Source organism: Squalius cephalus (genome assembly GCF_949319135.1).
Source record: "Squalius cephalus genome assembly, chromosome: 10".
NCBI lineage: Eukaryota > Metazoa > Chordata > Actinopteri > Cypriniformes > Leuciscidae > Squalius > Squalius cephalus.
The window spans coordinates 43,775,848-43,796,651 of NC_137131.1; the positions used below are offsets into that span (position 1 = coordinate 43,775,848).

At 41.4% G+C, this 20,804-nt stretch overlaps 3 protein-coding genes across 5 annotated transcripts in view; 2 read left to right on the plus strand and 1 right to left on the minus strand.

Annotated features, from left to right (window-relative positions):
* Positions 1 to 7,342, plus strand: part of lyl1 (LYL1 basic helix-loop-helix family member) — a 9,651-nt gene extending 2,309 nt beyond the window's left edge. For 2 of the 3 annotated variants that reach the window (XM_079883034.1, XM_079883032.1), the window contains 3 exons: positions 1 to 385; positions 4,106 to 4,200; positions 4,879 to 7,336. The exon at positions 1 to 385 is cut by the window's left edge and continues 129 nt beyond it. In XM_079883034.1, the coding sequence (XP_079739160.1) occupies positions 1 to 385; positions 4,106 to 4,200; positions 4,879 to 5,348 (950 nt within the window). In that variant the 3' untranslated portion in view covers positions 5,349 to 7,336. Of the gene's footprint in view, positions 386 to 4,105; positions 4,201 to 4,878 lie in introns of all 3 variants that reach the window. The other variant, XM_079883033.1, reaches the window with a different exon arrangement.
* The window catches only part of LOC307165431 (G-protein coupled receptor 4-like), a 706,289-nt gene that overhangs the window by 496,989 nt on the left and 188,496 nt on the right, over positions 1 to 20,804 (plus strand). The window lies entirely within an intron of this gene.
* LOC307166219 (GTPase IMAP family member 8) lies at positions 9,304 to 19,745 on the minus strand (the record flags this gene model as incomplete). The annotated part of the gene is made up of 6 exons (XM_079884434.1): positions 9,304 to 11,705; positions 12,572 to 12,849; positions 14,072 to 14,140; positions 15,048 to 15,348; positions 17,228 to 17,775; positions 19,562 to 19,745. The coding sequence occupies 6 exons, from the start codon at positions 19,743 to 19,745 to the stop codon at positions 10,929 to 10,931; spliced, it is 2,157 nt and encodes a 718-aa protein (XP_079740560.1). The 3' UTR covers positions 9,304 to 10,928.

The window sequence follows — 20,804 nt, forward strand, 5'->3', positions numbered from 1 at the left end:
CGTCGGTCCTCCAGCACGCCAGTCCTGCTCGTACGGGATCGCCCGACGCTAATGCGACTCGTGATGCGGAGAGGCGTACGGACGCGACTGAACCGGAGGCCACCGGAGCCGAGCCGGATACGACGACACCTCCCCAGGGAGCTCTTCAGCGCGTGTCCTCGTCCTCGATCTCCTCCACATCAATCCCTCCAAACGTCCCGGTGATCAGCCTGGCTCACAGCAAACCCCCCCTCCCCCCCATGACGGCCCTGCACCCGGTCCCCCCCGCCATCCGGCACGGCCCGGTGGAGCTGAGACTCGCTCATCTGTCCTCGCTGTCCGGCGCTGGACCCCCGACGGCCCTCCTGCCGCCAGCCTTCCTGAACACACACCCCTTCATCAGCAGGTTAGGAATCAAACACACAACTGTTACCAGTTAAACTCCTTCGTATGACAAGAAGAAAGAGTGGATCCCAATGGGATCCCAATCACAATCCACAAAACTCAGTGTATCCCAATCCTAGTCTTATGCTGTGTTTACACCAAACGCAAATTTGATTAATATATACAATGTCAATGCAAAGACGCGAATGACACGAATTGGGTGAGGCGGTTGCTGCGGATGCTCGATATTCGCCTCAATCGCGTCTTCCGCGCAAGTTGAACAATTTCAACTCAAACGTAAATATGCCGCGTTGTCACGTAAGCCAATCAGTTAACAACTTTTTGATAAGTCTGTGCACTGGGCACCTGTCCATCCTCAAGTAGTGCTGGAAACGGCTGTCAAAATGGCAGAAAGAAATGTTGTTGTTGATGTGGGTGACACTTCTAATCGTGCAATGTTTTTATTGGCGCAAGTGACGCAAAAAACAAGAAACATCCCGCAAGTAATAGAGCAAGTAACGCAATGTGAATTTTCGCTTCGCTTTTGGTGTGAACACACCATTAGAGCAGGGGTGTCAAACACACAGCCCACAATGGTTTCCAATCCGGCCCAGACAGGGATCTGAACAATAATAGAAAATGGAGATGCACCGGTCGACCGGTCATAAATCGGGACGTTTTATTTTGGTCGATCTCTATTCCAGACTTGCACACAAACTGCTTTGCAATCATTTACCGAAATGTCATTTGTGTGGGAATATTTCGAAGTCTGTAAACAGGACGTTAACACAGACCAGACTATATATTAAAATACAAAATATAAGTAATGAAATGGGAGTAGGGGTTTATATGAATGTGTCTATGAAGGGGAACTGTCTTCAAGTCAAGTCAAGTCATCCTCATTTATATAGCGCTTTTAACAATGTAGATTGTTTCAAAGCAGCTTTACAGAGACAAACGTATAATTTAGGGTAACAGACATTGTTTTGGCTTCATAGCGGTTCTTTAATAAAGTTATTTTCCAGCTAAAGTTAGTTTTGATTGATTCGCTTCCGTCGCAACGATCATTTGTTATTAAATTAGGGGCCGCTAAGACGACACCAATTTCTCTATGTAGACTTTAAACGCGAACCTGTGATAAACGCTGATGGCGTTCACATGCGCATTAAGAATTGGTTCTATAGTTATTGGTTCTATAGTTATGTGTCTTCAGAATGGTTTCAATGGCATTTTCTTGTCCTCTTACCTCTGTATAGAGTAGTGTTTAAGCGGTAAACAAGGAAGCTGCTGTTCTATAAGCGCCACCTACTGGCAGAGAGTGAATTTGCATTTTCATTCAGTTCGTCTGCTGTTTTTGGTTTTGTGCAGGTGTGTTCTAGCATAATTATAGCATAATTTCACAAAACAAAAGTCAGACCATTCTGTTTCTGCTTTAAATCTTGAAATTATATAATCTAATTTAAATAAAAAATAACTGCTCATGCGTACATGTGTGTAGCATCTTTGTGTGGATCGTGATTAAAATGTAGGGATTGCCTCTAATTTCATATGACTACAGATGTTTGTTTTGTTTTTGTTTGTTTGTTGGCCTGTTATAGAGCAAATAAACAACAAATAAATTTGCTTGAAGAAAAAAAATCAGCAACATGTATCAGAATTGGCCATGAAAAATTATATTCGGGGCATTCCTAATAGAAAAATATGCTCACTTTAGATTAAGGTTCAATTCTCATTATTAACTATGACATTTGCCTCAAACTCCTAATTACTGCTTATTAATACTAATAGTTAGTAAGGTAATTAGGTATGGGGTAGGATTAGAAATGTAGAATAAGGCATTAATATGTGCTTTATTAATACTAATAAACAGCCAATTTCCTTGTAATATGCAACTAGTTAATTGTGAGAATTGGACCCTAAACTAAAGTTTTTTCAGAGATATTACATAAAACATTATTTTAGAAATGAATTAGTCTTTTCACTGTAAAAATGCAGTTTTCATAGAGCAGCTAGTTTTCTTGCTAATTAATTTTGTAGTTTGTATGGTTAATTTTAATAGACTAATTGTCAGCGCACTAAGGTTTAAAAAAGGTAATTCGCCCTGCACATGATTACATTTTTCCCCCATCGGGCCTTCAACCTAAAATGAGTTTGACACCCCGTCATAGAGTATCTGCAGCACTGCACATTTTAGATGAACACCTGATTCAACGTGTGTTCACCTTGGCTACATTGTTCTGGTGGTTGTTGGTAAATGTTCATCTTCTGCGGCTTTATCATCCAGCAGGTGAAAATGGAGCATCTGATCACTTAGTAAAGTAGCAGCACACTCTCCTCAACAACACGCGTGACTCATTCGCTGTGGGACGATACACGCGTTAATAGCAATGGTCTTGTTGAGCATCAAACTAATGAACAATCTGAACTGATGTAATGTTCTCTTGTAGACCAGTGACTTACTTATCTTGACCTCCCTTTCTCTCATGGCCTGGATACACCTGGTATTAAGAAGTGTTTTGGTCGATCGGATCACAAGTGAACGACACTAAATACAGTAAATACAGGTGTGAACGGCGTCTAAAACGCTTCTGTTTCACCACTTCCAGAGGGATCGAAAACGCATTTTGGTTTTGTAGTGTAACCACTCATGTAATCGAACATGTTTGAACAGCCACTAAAGACCGTCTGCTCTCCGTCTGCTCTCCGTCTACTGATCTAATGCGTAAACATTATGGGAAGCGTGCTAACCAGACAGGATCTAAACTCCCAACAAGCAATTTTGCATTTAAAGGATGTCTAATAGCCGTCCAAACACAGCCCTGACGTCTAGGCTAAAACAAGGCAAAATTTGGACTGTCAGTGAAAATTTAATAGACGTCTAAACCATCGCCCAAGAATAGACTAGTCATCAATTAGATAACAAGAAAATGAAATGAGTGAAGAAATGAAACCAAACAGCTTGTAATCACTGTTGACTTTGCTTCCATGATGGAATATCATACATCTCGCAAGTTAATTTGGCAAAAACGACATGTAACCAAATTCAAGGTTATTTTGTCTAGAAGTGTGTTACTCATAGCCGGACTATATCGGGTCTATAGTTAAACTAGACGGTGAAATGGTGGATATTGCTTGCTGGGTTTTGTCAGCTGGAGACCCAAGTTTGGTTTAAAGGGGAAAAACATCCCAAGCTCAATGTTCTCTCACAATTCCCGATTTCTAACACACACTCACAGCGTTCGGCGGATCTTGCGTCTGTCAAAGCAGAAACAAAATCTGATGCTCTCCGTGTGTTTTTCCGTCATCTCCGGGGGTGTTCATATGTAAATTGCGTGAGCTTATTTTGTCCATTAGATCAGAAGATCTGAAAAAACACACATTTTCCTCCCCATAGACCCTCCCCTTGAAGAAATCAGGACAGAAGTGAGTGAAAGTGGACAAAAGAGACGGATTAAAACACCAGGTGTAAACGGGAATGTGTCTTTCTCATCTACTTGTGAACCGATCGACCAAAGCACATATTAATGCCAGCTGTAAACAGAGCCTGAGTTTCGTCTCAAAGCAGCTCAGACAGAATAAAGTCGGATCTATCCGAGATGTGCGGCTGTAATGAGGACAGAACGACAGGCGTCACGTTTGTCCAATCAGTGGCAGACGTTCATCAAACGCTCCAGATTGCTTTTATAGATTTATTTTCCTCAAGTTGTCTCCTTATTTTCAGTGTTTTCTCTCTTTCCCTCAGCTCTTTCCTCGGACCGTCTGGAAGCTTTGGGATCTTCAGTAATGCTCGTGTGAAGAGACGCCCGTCCACACACTTCGAACTGGACCTCAATGACGGTACATCATTCCACTCATGGACTGTTTTCAAATCAGTGGATGTTTTGTGTTCAGTATCGTCATTAGGGGTGTAACGATACCCTCATGTCACGATTCGATTCGATACTCCAAGACATATGGTAAAAGGTTAACAAATACATTATACATTATATTGCAATGAAATCAAATGAACTCCACGTTTCTGTGCTCAGAAGAATCAGTGGTGAATGTTTGAACAGGGTCATTTTAATAAATTCAGCTATTTTTTAGCGCAATTTTCCACCAGACAAAATTGCGATTGTTAACTCATGATTTCTGTTCTGTGCGTCTGTGCGCACCAATCTTGCACTTCTATCTACTCCTCAACCAGACCACCTAGAGACTTCGGGTTTTCGGCATTATGTTAAGGAAGGTCTAATCTCGGGAACGCACAAAAGAAATCCAGGAAAAGATTTACTATCTCTTAGTGTTGTGATCCCATGACGTCAGAAAATTGCGCTAAAACACTCACTGAGTTTTTATTACTTGTTTTTACTTTATGCAAAATATCTCTAAAACAGGACAGTACTAAATAAAAAATAACATGCATTTTGTACAATCCCTCTTATTTTGTTTAAAATTATTCACATTTTCACAGATTCTGCAAGGGGTTCACAAACGTTTTCCTTCAGCTGTATCTCACATGTGGTTCTCCTTCAGGTCCTCCTCAGAAGTTGGCCCGGCGCGTCTTCACCAACAGCCGCGAGCGCTGGCGGCAGCAGAACGTAAACGGCGCTTTCTCCGAGCTCCGTAAACTCATCCCGACCCACCCGCCCGACAAGAAGCTCAGCAAGAACGAGATCCTGCGACTCGCCATGAAGTACATCGACTTTCTCGTCGAGCTGCTGAACGACCAGACGAGCGATCAGGGGAAAGACACGACAAACTGTCCGGATGGGAGGAAGGAGGAAATCGAGGATTTGGGAAACGGCAGCTCCCCGTCTGGCAAAAACAGAGACTCTATGGACTCCATGATGGTGTCGTCGGGATCCAGCTGTTACGGGGACACAGACAGCGAGGAAAGCTCAGGTCCTCGAACTTGCGGCGTTGAGACCGAACACACCGGGATCACGGAGAAGAAGGTTCAGGAACAGATACTAGCGGTCACAGCAAGCACTTACCAGCGGTGACTAAACCACAAACTAACACACTGGATATGGGTGTTTAACCCTCGGTGCGTATAAACCATAGACTGTATAGAAATATGGATGTGACGTCACCCGTATGTTTCTGAAGAGCATTTTTGAAACCCAAAGTGGGCGGAGCCGGCCGTCGCCATCTTGGCCGCGCTTCACTCCCGGATAAACGAAAATGTGCAGCGAGGCAGATTAGCGGAGGTGACGCGACGACAAACGACTAGTAGTGACATCAGCGGCAATCCACCTGTCACTCAAGTGGCCACGCCCTTAATTATGCAGAACTTTAAGGCTTGGTATAATTTAAACGGATGAGTTATACAAAAATTCACCCCCTCACAGTCGTCATGAAGGGTAAAATTAGTTATATAGTTCAAAACCACTTTTTGCACCAGGCTGTAAACATGTGTTTTTCTGCTGTAAATTTGGGCATTTTAACATGGGGGTTTATGGGATTGAGTCTCTTCTGCAGCCGGCCTCTAGTGGCCAGTCGCTGAACTGCAGTTTAAGACACTTCCGTGTTGGATTCAAGAGAGAGACCGGACGGATGCCGCTTGGTATAAACATTGACATTTTGTGTGGAATTACAGCGAATTTACTTGTTTAAATTCATGGCTTGTGTTCCTGGTCCATGTTTCATGTGTCACTTCTCCATTTAATTTCCTCTCTCTGATATTTCGAGGAATAAATAGAGTGTGTGGGTTCCTCACATGCGATCACGGGTACCTCAAACTTCACATCTACCACAGTCTCAAGCACTCTGGATTATTTAATAATGTGTTGATCTTTTGACTCTTTCGCTGTTTAAAGCTGAGCTGAAGACATGAGAGTCTCGTAGAAGAACTAATGATGGCAGCTCACATCCATGATCCACATCACACTGAGTCCCTAGATGTTTGGATGATGTGAAGCTCCTCGCAGTTTGGAAGTATGTGGCTTGCGTTCAACTGATCTTGGTTTGAATAAAATAAGTTTCAGATTTCTTTCTCTCATTTTCACTTCCTAATAAACCCAGGAAGCTTTTAGCACTAGTGTTAGATAATGACGAGTGAAGGATGAGCATTAGGTGTGTTAGTGACCCCCTGAGAATGATGGGAAATGGCTCGAACCACTGGTCTTTATCAACAGAACACAAAATACACTTACAAAAATACAAACTTTATTCAGGTTGAATGTGATTGTTTCCAGACAGACAGGTTTTGTAAAACCAGCCAAAGTTGTTTACAAAGTACCTGATGATACAACGAGTGCTTCTGATGATGAAATGATCCCTGACCTTTCAAGGTTAGTGACATCATTTGAGGGTGCGATGTCACTTTTGGAATCTATTTTCCTAATGGAATGTAACGTCATCATTACAGAAAACCTTGGTATTTCATACTCTGTTTTAAAAGCATTGAAATCAAATTCTATGAATAAGCTCTGTTGTCCAGGTTAGATGTTTGTTTGTGTTTTATTAGGCATCTCATGCAAATGATGCCATGTTATTGTCAGTGTAACATCATGTTGCCTTGACTAAAGTTGAATTTTTAGATCACATACTTTAGGAGGAGGGATCAACATGAGTCAAAATGGGTCAAGGTTGTGGATCAACACAGGTGTGTTTGCATTCCCTGAGCCCTCGGATCTTTTTACTAGTATATGCTCAGTTATTGTTTTTGTTTTTTTTAAATCGGCCAATGGGGTAAAAAAACCCAAACTTAATTCAAAGCAAAATTTGCATTTTTCTGACTCCATTGGCAGATATTTTTCTTGTTTTAAGCATAAACTCACTTAATTTTGATAATTTTTTCAGGAAACAAGACTTAATATCTTTAGCCATTTTGCTTCTCAAGTAAATGTATCTTAATTTAATTCGACGAAAAACTTAAGTTGACACTTAGCTGTACAATGAAATTCAAGTGCAACTCCTTGTGGTAAAATTTACACAAGTACAATACAAAACACTGAGTAAAGATAACTCACAACATACAACTCAACATAGAGGCAAGAAATAGAAAAAGAGCAGTAAAAAGTATATTGCACAATCCCGTGTGTATAAACAGTCAATGTGTTGCACAGTCAATTCAGGAATGGAAAAATACTGAAGAAGAACATTATTTTCTGCAGTGTTTTGATTATGAGGCACTTGATTTTTTTGATTTAAAGATATGCACTAGTCTAGCTATATTCCATGAAAAATAAGTATTTTTTGATTTCATGTTGACTTTAAGCAGTGCTTCAAAGAGTCACATGCTCACTATCTCAACTGATGCTGTAAAATGTGTGTTTTTCTGTAGCATGCACCGAAAATGCTGCTGCTAAAATGCTGCAGACCGAGGGACACGCCACTTATTGTGTCCCTCGGTCAGCCGTCAGATGGGATTAGGATTTTCCAAGATTTTTCATCATAGACTGCTGGGACAGGAAAATCATTTTGTTTTTTTTAAAAAAAGGCCCGTCCTGTAGCCGGATGCAGTTTATTCATGACAGAATCATGAGAATCCGAGCGGGATGGAAAAACTGACGCTGTTCAGCCGTGTTGTGTTTTTCCCACTTCAGCTGTGGCAGTGTGTGTGCGTGCATGTGTGTGTGTGTGGGGGGGGGGGGGGGGGTCAGAGGTCATCTGTGGGTATCTGACTGTATTTCTCTCGTCGGATCAGGTGTCAGGAAGCATCTACAGTTGCTGCTGTCTCATCGCCAGCCAACAGACTTCCTGACATGGACCACGAGTTATGAAAAAGATGGGAAGAATGAAAAAGTGAAAATCACCCTCTCCATTTCACCCATCCGCCACACACACTCCTGCGGCCCGCATTCAGGAAGGCAGACTTGCGTAACGCTTGGTTGAATGACACGCCACAAACGCCTGCGTGTGTCACATGACGGGACGGTTCAGGGATATGCAAGGTTTGAGTGTTTCCCGTCTCTGGTACCGAGGCCTCTGGGGGGGGGGGCAGAGAACTGGTGTGTGTGTGTGTGTGTGACGGTGAGATAAACCCCCTGATGCCCCAGGAGCAGGGCATTATGGGTACCACACCCTCTCGCTGGCACAGCGCTCGGCCACCTGGAGTTTCATCACGCTTGCAGAGGTTATGACATCTCTGATGACACTGAGCACTTCCTCTGGCCAAGGTCACACACACACACACTCTAACACATTGTTACCCAACCGGTGATTCGTGACATTGTGACAGACATTGTGTAAAACTTAAGAATAAAACTCTTTAAGAGGTCATATGATGCTATTTTAAAGGGGAAAAATCATGCAAATCTGACTTCTCCCGTGTGTAAGTGCTATAATCGGGTGCCGGTGCTTCTACAACACAGAAAACGTGAAAAGTGAAACCCAGTAACTGTGTTCTGGTGAGTCTTTCTCTGCAAGCATGTCAAAAAATAAGCCGATCAGATTTCGCTCTCCTTCTGATGTATGAAGAGGATCTTATATTACCGGCCCTTAATCTGCACGTTTACACACACCAGCCGACATTTGGTTCCACACGCGCCAACAGAGACCAGTTCTAGCGCAATGATGAAGATCCAGCAGAGCCTGAAACTGTTCTGTGGTTGAGCACAGACGAGCACTGAACACTATTGACCAGAACATGTCACCGCTGTCTTATAAAGACCTCAGGAACTGTGGACACTTGTGGAGAAGTTCAACATGATGATGAGATGATCAGTGTAACTCCACAACAACTACAGAAATGTCTCCACTAACATTCAGAAGCTCGTCCTGAGTCTCTCCGTAAGGCTGCACTCGCTCCTGGTTATTCTGGGATTCTGGATGAGGGAGATTGGTCTGTTCTGTTATTGCTGGAGTTTCTGAAGCTCGTGTAAAGACTCCGCCCTCTTCTGAATGGAGGCGGAGCTAGGTAACAACGCTTTAATATATATATATATATATAAAAAATTATTATTTTTTTTTACATACTGTACATTAATGCAGCTTCTCTATTCCCAGTCTGTCTGAAATGCTCTGATTCCTACAAAGCCCCTCCTTCTGAAGAGCCCAGAGTGCTCTGATTGGTCAGCATACCCGGTGCGCTGTAATTGGCCAGCTGACCCGGTGCGCTGTGATTGGCCAAACACCTCAAGCGTGTGTCAGAAATGTAATGCTCCTTACCATAATCAGTTTTCAAGGCTTCTAAAGCAACTGTAAACACAGTTAAAATACACCAGTCGTTTGGACATCGGTGGCTGAATTTTTCTCATGTCATGATTATAAAAACCTTTGACTGAAATCATACAGAGGATTAGTTTTTGAGACAAATGCAAATAATTGTGCTTGCATGTGAGTTGCATTAGAAAACTAAAATGTTAATTTTATAAAACAGAAACATCTGAGCATCAATATCATTGGAATGCAAAGTTGAGAGAACATCCAACCATCAGAAGAAACTCAAAAATAAAGTTTTATGTATAATTTTATTTTTTGGTCACTACATAATTTCCAAAATTTATTTTTTTATATAAATAATATTATTACTGCAAGACCCAGAAGCATATGAATGGTGTCGTTTTAAAATAAATGTCCTCCTTTTATCAGGACACAGAAATGTTTCTTTAAAATATGCTTATATTTCTGTTTAATATTTATTTTAATAAATATATATGAAGTGTGGTCAGCTGGTTTAGGAGAAGTGAAGATATACATGTGCATGTGAACATAATTTGTTCACATTAACAGTTTTATGACAATATAAATATTGCTTTGTTTGGCTGGAACACATTTAGTGATAAATTAGTGTCCTTTCAAGAAACAGACATTTAATTTTTGGTGCACATAAATTTATGGTTACAGAATTGAAAAAAAAAAAAAAAATGCAGTGAACGTGTTGATATGTTCTTGTGTTCATGAAACTGTTGGTAAAGAATCAGCTGAATTTAGAGTGGTATGGAAACATTTAAAGGTGCAATGTGTAATTTTAAGCAGCATCTAGTGGTGAGTTTGTGAATTGCACCCAACAGAAGTTACGGTGGCCGACAGGAAGTGATGTCGTCGTCTGAGACAGCAGAGAGTAGCCAACACTGAGGTTTCTTTACAGAGATAAATTAAGAAATTCCGTTTACTTAATTATTCAGTAAAACAATCTGTTATTGCAAATATTATTGATACTTGTTCATCATTGTGTCAGTGTTTAATTAGTTGACTTTAGCTCGCTTTACATGAACAACATAGTGATGAAATGTGTTTGTCCGTTTAGGGCCACTGTAGAAACATGTCGATGTAAGCGGACCCGCGGTGTGTGTAGAGAGAAATGCCTCATTCTAAAGTAATAAAAATATAACGGTTCATTATGTAAGGTCTTTATACACCACTGAAAACATAGTTATGTATATGATATTGCATTTCTGTCAACAGATCCTCCTAAATATTACACTCTGCACCTTTAAAACTCAAAACTAAAAGATGAATATGCAGCACGTATAATATGGCAATGAATATGGCAATATTGTATTATGTACAGTCATGCCAATAAAGCAATTTTGAATTTGAAATTGCCTTTGTACAGATTTGACTGATGCAAGAAACCACAAAGGTGGGAATGATTTTACAGTTCACAGAGCAGCTCAAACTGTCTATTTCCGGAATCACTCTGTTTTCTGTTTAAGGAATCTCCGTCTCCCGACCTCCGTGGCCACGGACCCCAGCGCGGCTCCTACAGCGCCCCCTACAGCTCCCGCGAGGAACAGGCCTAGCACCGCGCCGGTTAGCGCTCCGGCGAACAGCAGCTTCGGCACACGACTCGCTCCCGACCTTGTCGTCTCCCACACGGAGCGCAGCAGCGAGCGATCGGGAGCAGATGAATCCAAACGAATACTCTTCTCCGTCACCTCCTCCTCCTCTTCCTCAGTCTCTCGCACGGCGTCCAGAGAACTAGACGACTGGTTCTGTCTGACTCTCCTCACGCTCTTCATCTGGTTCTCCTGGTTCTCCTGGTAAAGCGAGATGTTGTAGAAACTCCCTCCGCTCTCCTTCACCGTCTGCTTCACCTTCTCCAGGAGCTCTTTCATGTTTTTCCGTTCGGTTGTGAGAATGTGATATCGGTCTCCGCATCTCTGCACCAGCTCCAGCATCTCGGGCCGCTGGGAACTGATGTAATCCTCCACACCGGACGATCCCTTCGGAAGCAGGTCGGAGCGCGTGAAGAGGACGATCGTGTGCCGGCGTACGGTCTCGGGTCCGAACGTTCCCTCGAGGGCCTTCAGCGCCGGGAGCTCGCAGACAGTGGGCCGATCCACGGGGACACAGAGCAGGAACACGTGAGGGCCCGGGGCCGACAGGGACACACACGAGGAGATCTGAGCTTTCACCTCCTCTGGAGATCTCTCCGACTGAAACCAGTCCGGTGTGTCGATCACAGACACCTGAAGGAGACAGAAGAGGTTTAATCACATCAATCCTCAGCTTATATCTAAATAATCCAGTGTCAGTCCTCGGTTGAAATCGTGTTCTGGAAAAGTGGGATTAAAACACAGGCTCTGTTTACAGCTGATATTAATATGCGTTTTGGTCTATCGGATCACAAGTAGACGAGGGAGACATTCCCGTTTACACCTGGTGTTTTAATCCGTCTCTTTTGTCCACTTTCACTCACTTCTGTCCTGATTTCTTCGAGGGGAGGGTCTATGGGGAGGAAAATGTGTGTTTTTTCAGATCTTTAGATCTAATGGACGAATAAGCTCACGCAATTTACATATGAACGCGACTGGAGATGACGGAGAAACACACGGAGAGCATCAGCTTTAGTTTCTGTTCTGACAGACGCAAGATCTGCCGTGTGTTAGAAATCAGGAATGATCAGAGAACATTGTGCTTGGTACGTTTTTCATCTTCAAACCAAACTTGGGTCTTCATCCGACCGTCTAAATCCCGTCTGGTTAGTGCGCTTCCCATAATGTTACGTATTAGATCAGTGGTCGGAGAGCAGACGGTCTTTAGTGGCTTTTCAAACGCATTCGACCACATGAGCGTTTACACTACGAGATCAATCCGCTCTAATGCGTTCTCGACTCCCTCTGGAAGTGGTGAAAGTGGACAAGCTCGAAGCGTTTTAGACCCTGTTTACACCTGTATTTAGTGTCGTCTCCTTGTGATCCGATCAACCAAAACGCTTCCTAACACCAGGTGTTAACGGCCATAGAAGTTCCCACTTCGAGCACTGCAATAATCAGAGTAAGGACTTAATCTCAGTAAGACGTTTACATGACACGAGCAAAACTGTGACACTGACCCGCGTGTCGTCCACGAGCGCTCTGGCCTTCACACACTCCTGATCCGCCGCTCTGACATGATCCTCTCCATGAAGCTCAAACTCCTCTCGACCCAGAATGATGTTCCCGGCCGCACTCTTCCCAGAACCACGACGACCCAGCAGAACCATCCTCAGCTCGGGCAGAGAAGAATCATCCAGAAGATCAGAGGAGGGACGTGAGGATGATACAGGAGATACAGGAGATCCAGGAGAGAGAGTCTCAAAGTCATCCGAAACCTTCTGAAAACTGTGATGGACTGGAATGAGAAACAGAAGCAAATGTATCAGCATTAGGACCAAGGTTATTTTTGTAAACGAAAACCGAAACTAAGACTAAAACTATTGGTCAAAAAACATTTTCGGAAACTGAAGAAAAAAAGAAAGAAAAAAAATTCAAGTTACACTTTATTTTAAGGTGTCATTGTTACAGTGCAATTATATATTTAAGAACTGATAAATAATAATTAACTACATGTGCTTACTATAGGGTAAGGATAGGATTAGGGTTTGGTTGAGGGTTAGTTGCATGTAATTATGCATAATTTACTGTTATTACTATGGTAAGTACATGTAACATATAACAAGGACATTGTAAAATAAAGTGTTACCAAAATTCATAATAAATGAAAAACTAAACAAAACTATCAACAGTTACTGAAAAACTAACTGAAATGAAATAATAATTAGCAAAAATAAATAATCGGTTTCGTAATTAATAAGATCTTCTTATTAACCTGGAATATCTGACCTGTGGCTGTTTAGGGAAATGCCTGTATATGATGGAGCTTCATGGACGTGAAGTTATCTGAGGCGATTAACCACTGAATTTGTCAGAATTTTTACTTTCAAGTTTCATTTATTTGTTCAATCTCAAACCATTATTTTATTATTATTATTATTATTATTAAGATGTCTACTCTGCACAAGAGTTAACTGTAATCTGTGCAAACATTAAACTTTGCTGAGATAAAACATCTCGCTTTGGTCTACACTGGAAGTGTTCTGTTAGCTCTGCTAAACTATATAAAAACTAAATAGAAATGTGTTCACAAAATATAAAAACTAGAGTGAAACTAACAAAACCATTAATGAAACTAACTAAAACTAATCTGAAATGTAAAGCAAAATTGAAAACGATATTAAAATAAAAACTAATTTAAAAATGCAAAACTGTAATAACCTTGATTAGGACACAGATTTCGCAAACTGACTAAGTTGTGCATTCGAGCTCAAGACACGCATGATTCCTCAAATCGTGTGTTGTTGAGGAGAGTGCAACTTTACCAAGTGATCAGATTAAGCATTTTCATATATTGGACCATAAAACATGTGGGGGAAAAATCTCCCAGAGATGCCCATTCAAAAAGGCCAAACACTCAGAGTGAGTCTCTATCAATGAACTTGTTTTATGTATGTGTGTAATATGCATAAAGACGTATTTGTTACTGAAAAAATAAAAAGTGAATGTTATGAACCTACTAGAGTTGATGAAGCTCTGGCAGTGCTGAAGCTCTGGCTCCTCCATCATCTGACTGAGAATAGCTCCCTCTAGAGTTACACATCAACACATCTCATACATGAGCATCATTTCAAACAAACATTTCTCTCGTCATCCAAGTGGCATCAACATATATTCTTAGCATTTCGGTTTTGTGTCTAGCTTGATTAGTTCAGGCGTATCCGATCCTGCTCCTTGAGGGCCACTTTCCTGCAGTTTGGCTCCAACACACCTCTCTGAAACTTCCAGTGATCCCGAAGAGGAGTGTGTTTCCCGTACAACGCCGTAACTCGCTGCTTCACTACTATAGTACGATGCATCGTTTAAGAAATCAACAAGCTCGTCACGACTGTTTCCCGAAACCGTACTGTCGCAAATTTGCCGTTCAACTACATTGGTTAATGATTTCACGCATGTGGTGGAGTAATAACTACTGTTAATGAATCTGTTTGAGATCGAATTAACACTAGATGTTTTGCTATAAATGATGAACATGTCATCTGACGACTATTTCTCATGTTTCTCAGTTATTTTGCTTTATTTCCAGATTCAATCATAGGCTCATTCTTACACACTAGAGCTCGTTCACACTCTTCAGAAACAACGCTTTAAATCTCTTGACAAACTAAAAGACGTAAATGATATTGGAATATATTCTAAATAACAGATACAGGTTGTACTGAATGTCAGCTTGATTATTCTGCTCAAGATCAGGATTTATTGAGTCCACATGTCATGCAAACAAGAAACTCTGCTTCTAACCACAGCTCCAAACACACAACTTTGACTCAGACTCATTGATGCTGATAACGACGGGAAACACACCCCAGCTTGATTAGCTGGTTTAAGCGTGTTTAACTGGGACTGGAGTTGAACTCTGCTGGAGGAGGCCCTTCAGGAGCAGGATAGGAAACTTCTGGATTAGTTCCCTGCATTTGTTCTGGTTTATTTCAGCACCTTTGGTGAGTTTGAAGCTCGAGCCTCTCTCCAGAAGTGCATGTTTGCTCTGTGTTTCCTCATCCTCCCGCTTCTGTGACTGAAGTCCATTGATCAGGTGTTTCTCAATCACTCCATCACTTACGGTTTCCTTGGTTTGTTTGTCAAATGTGTTGATTTGTGTTAGTTTTCCTCCGTTGCCTCCGTTCCACATTGTGTCTCTTGCTGCACTGAGCTTCATCTCTGTTTTCTCCTCTCTGATGTCTTTCTCCTCTTCCCTGAGCAGGTGAAATCCTCCGTTCCTCTGTACCATCTGCTCCACCTGAGACACAAGAAACTAGGTAAACATGTCTCAAAATCATACAATTTGTACTTTGTCATAATACATCATCCCTTCCATTACAGTGTGACCCTTAAGATCATCTAAAATAAGTCCTTTTTTTAGTTCAGCATCAAACGCATGTTACTATCTTAATATAAATGTGTTAAATACAGTCCTGCCTTCCATCGCTCAGGTCGTCTAATGAGAAAACACCATGATGCAGTCCACACTACGAGTCTCTGTCGAGTCCGAGACCATATTTTCAGGGTCTTGTCATTGACTGGCGCATTTGGACTCGGTCTTGACTTGAAACAGTTCAGATATGTATTGTGGTCTGTATCAACTTGTGCATTTAAAATTCTACATAAGGCACATTTAATGTCCAAAAAAAAAAGCACGTAAAAGTCCTGGCAGAAAGCGATGCATAAGGATGTAGCGTAACGACGAATTATTATTTTTTCCGAAGTGTTGACAACTTAGTGTTAACTAATAATTGTTGCAAACTGGTACTACCAACAAAATATTAGTGCATTCCTGGAACTGGGCGTCGTTACACTACATCCTTATGCATCGCTTTCTGCCAGGACTTTTACAGGCTTTTCCCAAATCACTGTCCGGGTTAGCGGTAGCATGAGCCGTCAGGCAAGTGTTATTTAAATTAACTCCTGATGTACTTACAAACTTTCCAATGCCTCATTTTATGAGTACAGAACCTATTTGTACAACTGTAGAAGTTTGGTACCATTCTGGGCATTATTAGTGCGGTAATTTAGTAGATACATCATTGGATCCGTTAGCGCCTGCACTAAGCCATCCGGCTGATTTCTCTAAATAAGCTCTAACTTTAATAATGTTCAACCAAGGGAAAAAAAGGCTTCTGGGGGGGTGTTTGGCTCGAGGCTATGGTGCAAAGGACCCTAGGTTGATTTTACTCCGAACCATCCCTTTAAGAAAATGGTAATAAAATATGACAAGAACTCAGTTGATATTTCACTGGTTTTGTCCGTCCTTCTGTTAGACTGTCTCACAGATGAATTATGTTGAATATCTGTCAGCTGTTAAATTTAACTACACAATTATATAATACCAATTTAGCTCAACAAATTACCAAGCAATGCTTAATTTTGTTCAGTCTGTGGTGTAAAAAAGGTCGCATTACCAATTAAAGAAAAAACACTTAAGCAAAACATGGTCAAGTCAAAGTGTAAGAATAATTTGTGGTCCCAATGTTTTATAAATTTTACTGGTAGTCACTGTATGAAGAATTTATGGGTATAATATGTCAAGTCAAGTCACCTTCATTTATATAGCGCTTGCCGCTTTTAACAATATAGATTTTTTCAAAGCAGCTTTATGGTGATATTAGGAAATTAAAGTATCAGAGATTGTTTTGGCTTTAAAACAGCTTTAGAATAAAGTTATTATCCAGCGTTAGTTTTGATTGACTCACTTCCATTGTAAAGATCATTAGTTATTACCTTAGGGTCCGCTAACATGACACTGTTTTAACTGAAAACAGAAACTTTTAATATGTTCTGGCCGTTCATTTGCACAACAACAGTGTTTGGTGCTCGAAAACACAAACCTTGAAACAGGTTCCAAGGTGCAAGCGGTGAAAAATTTTCAAAAACGTTATTATCTCCATGTAAACTTCAAAAAAGCGAAGCTATGAAAACACCACGTGTTCAGTCTATAGGTATGCGCGTTTGAATATGTCACAGTTTAATTTATTTTGCTATCCTCACTTACATAAATGAACTATAGTGTCCTGCACCCACTAGAAAAAAAAAATCAAAAATGATATCTGGTGTCTGAATAATTTTTGGTTTGACTGTATGTAGGATGATCTCAGCTTTCAGTCGGACACCTGTAGCCTCACCTTCTCCAGTAGAGAGACGACTTGCTGTCTGTCGTCAGATCTGCGGTTCCTGATCACATGATAGTGTCCTCGGCACCTCCTCACCACCTCCTGAAGCCCCTCCTCCTTGCTCAGGTACTCGTCCACACTGCGGTCCATCAGGTATTCTCCACAGGTGAGCAGCACCAGCGTGTGACCCAGCACAGACTGCCCAAAAATGTGCTCCAGCTGATCCGGGATGCACTGCTCCATCTCCGTAAACTCCCCGATGGGAATGAGGAAGAGGAAGATGAAGGGCCCGGAGGCACTCAAGCTGAGGGAACGCCGGGTTTCCTCCTGAATGTCGGCCTCCAGCTCCTTGCCCCGCCAGTACCAGCGAGGGGTTTCCACAACGCACAGCCGCCGGCCCTCCGAGAGCCCTCGCCGGATCTGGCTCACACGGGAAGAGGCCGGAGATCCCAGATCCGAAGTCTGACTCAGGAGTGTGTCCGCCGTCAGGGTCTTTCCACAGCCGATGCTGCCGACCAACACCAAACACAGCTCAGAGGGGGAGCCGCGAGGACCGATACCTGGAAGACAGCGACAGAACAGAAATCTGTTAGCCACTAGAGCCGCGTTTCCACCGCAGGAACTTTCCCCAGGAGCTACGGACTTTGGGCTGGGACTCGGTGAGTTTCCACCGCAGGAACTTTCCCCAGGAGCTAGGGACTTTGGGCTGGGACTCGGTGTGTTTCCACCGCAGGAACCAGGGTCTAAATGAAGTTCTGGGTAAATATTTCCCCCTCCGAAAGTCCCTGTTTGCGAGGTAGTACTTTTTCAAAGTTCAGGAACTTTCAGGGGTGGGATTGGGCACTGGACATCCTGATTGGTTGAGTTCATGCCGCTATACACATTAATTTGAGCCAATCATCTGAGCTATAGATTGACTATTAACTAAGCGATGCAGTAAAATGACATCAAGGCAACACTGGTTGGCTGATGACATCACAAAAACACAGTGTCAAAGGCCCTGTTTACACCTGGTGTTAGGAAGCGTTTTGGTTGATCGGATCCTAAGTGAACGACACTAAATACAGGTGTAAACAGGGTCTAAAACGCTCCGAGCTTGTCCACTTTCACCACTTCCAGAGGGAATGCATTAGGCCGGATTGCTTTCGTAGTGTAAACGTTCATGTGATCGAATCTGTTTGAACAGCCACTAAAGACCGTATGCTCTCAGACTACTGACCTAGGGTGACCAGAATTCCCGAAAAATTCGGGACAGTCCCGAAATCTAAGCTGTTGTCCCGAATCCCGAATCCGGCCCTAATTGTCCCGAAAATTATACTAAAGCAAAATCTTGAGTAGTTATTGTCTGATAAAACATTAAAAACTGTCTGTTGAGTTTGAGTCGTCCTGCAGTCCCCGCCGGCTGCTCATTGGCTGCAGCATCTTTTTTGTTTCTTTTTTTTAAGTTCTACAAAGATACCGTGGGCGCGAATGAAGAGAGCGTGAGTTGCAGCCGCCGCGAGGACAGTGAATGTGCAGCCAGTCGTAAAGGAGTGATTGATTGATCGCGGCACTGTGTGCAAAAAAATACTTCAGCCTAATGTCTGATGTCGGGTTACACAAAGCAAATCATCTACACAAGTAGTTTTCTTATTTAATGGCCGACAATTTAGTTGTAATAATAATTTTGGCATAAGGCTTATTAGCGTTAGGCTATAGCCTGAAAGTTTTTTTTTCACAATGACATTTGAGTTCATGATTTTAATGTTGTTTTTTTGTGGCAGACTAAAGACTAATGGCAGACTGTTGAGCTTTGAATAAAAATATGTTTGGTTCAGGTTTGAAATTCATTATCTTTTATTATAGGCTATATAATCTAATATCATACTGGGCCTTCAGTAGTGACGTCACAGACACATAAGAGCATCACACACGTAAAGAGCCTCCAGAATCAATCAGACACTGAGAAGACTAGGAAATATAAGTGTCGTAACATCATACATTTTACGAAGGTTCAGAACCTCACCTCAAAAAGAAATACATTTCAGTTACAGTTTCAGACTCTATTTTTAGGTTTATGTGATTAATATCTTGTGTTGAATCTCTGTCCTCACACATTACAACATATGAGACACCAGTCAGTCCAGTTACACAGCATTCAGCAGAAAACACACGCATTAGTAATAGAAGTTATAACTTATACTAGATTAGTTAAATGATTTAATCTATTTGTTTCTCCTCACTGTCATGAAATATTTCAATAACATTTAACAAAATTACTCATTTAATGAAACCCGTCATTTTAAACCGCTCACTGTACTGTGGGAGAACATGAACACGAGTATATGAATGGGAATTTAATCTTACCCTGATTAGAGATATCCATGTGATTGTGTGTGTCTGGGAGGTCTGTGTCTGTCTCTCTCTCTCTCTCTCTCTCCTGATCCAGGTGTGAAGCGTCTCCGTGTGAGAGTGAAGAGTGTCCGTCAGAGATGCGCCACACCCCTCCTCTCCTCTCCTGCAGTTGGGGTGGAGGAATGATCCTCGGCATGCGTGTGAATCACACTGATAATGCCACACCCAGAACAACTGGTTTGCTGGGGTTCAATGTTTTTTAAGTTTGAAAAGCTGGTTTCACATCCTGACCAGCTGAAAAACTCTCTAAAGGCTTCTTTACACAGCAGAGTTACACTGTAAAAATGAATACGCTATATCTAATCAATAAAATTGTGGCAACAGATTACAAGCAATATTATTTTTTAAATTTAACAAATTAGAATTGAGTAATAATTAATCAAATTAATTCCTTAAAAGTTAACCATTTAAAACGAGTAAAATTTACAAAAAAAAAAAATTTAAACAAAAATATCTGAATAACAGACAGACGTCAAAGATGAATTAAGAACTCTTTATTTTTTATTGCCAACATTGAAGACACCTGATGTTAACAAGCAGAATCACTGAAGGAGAAAACTGTAATTTTAAGTCACCATTATGGTGATCAGTGTTTGTTTTAGTTGGGCTCTTGACCCTTAAATCATTCACTTCAGATTTTGTTTGGCTGCTGTACCTGAGTTATAACAGCCAGATGAACAAATACAAAAGGTGATCTGATGGTGTTGATTGTGTTTTAACATAATCATTATTTCACAATCATTTGACCTGAATCACTGAACTAATATAGAGCCCAATGTCTGAGTTAGGTTTACTTTATTAATTATAACAGCACTGTCCTTGTACAGCATAATATTTTTAGCATTTTCAATGAAATCCAAATAATAAAATCAATTAAAAAAATGTTTTTTTTTTTTGTAGGCACACACAGACATCAAGAATTAGCGTATGAATCTCAACAATGGTAACAAACAGATCACCTCTGATCATAAGCTCATTATTTATTCATGCAGAAATAAATGATGGGAGCCATGAATGAGTTTTGATTGGTGGCACCCAGAATGCACTGCAACATGCTTTATAATTGTCCCCATTGTTGAGATTCACAGGCTGGTTCTTGATGTCTGTGTGTCTAAAAACTAAATAAAACAAAAAAAACAAATAAAGTAAACCTAACTCAGAAATTGGGCTCTTGAGTTCAGTGATTCAGGTCTAA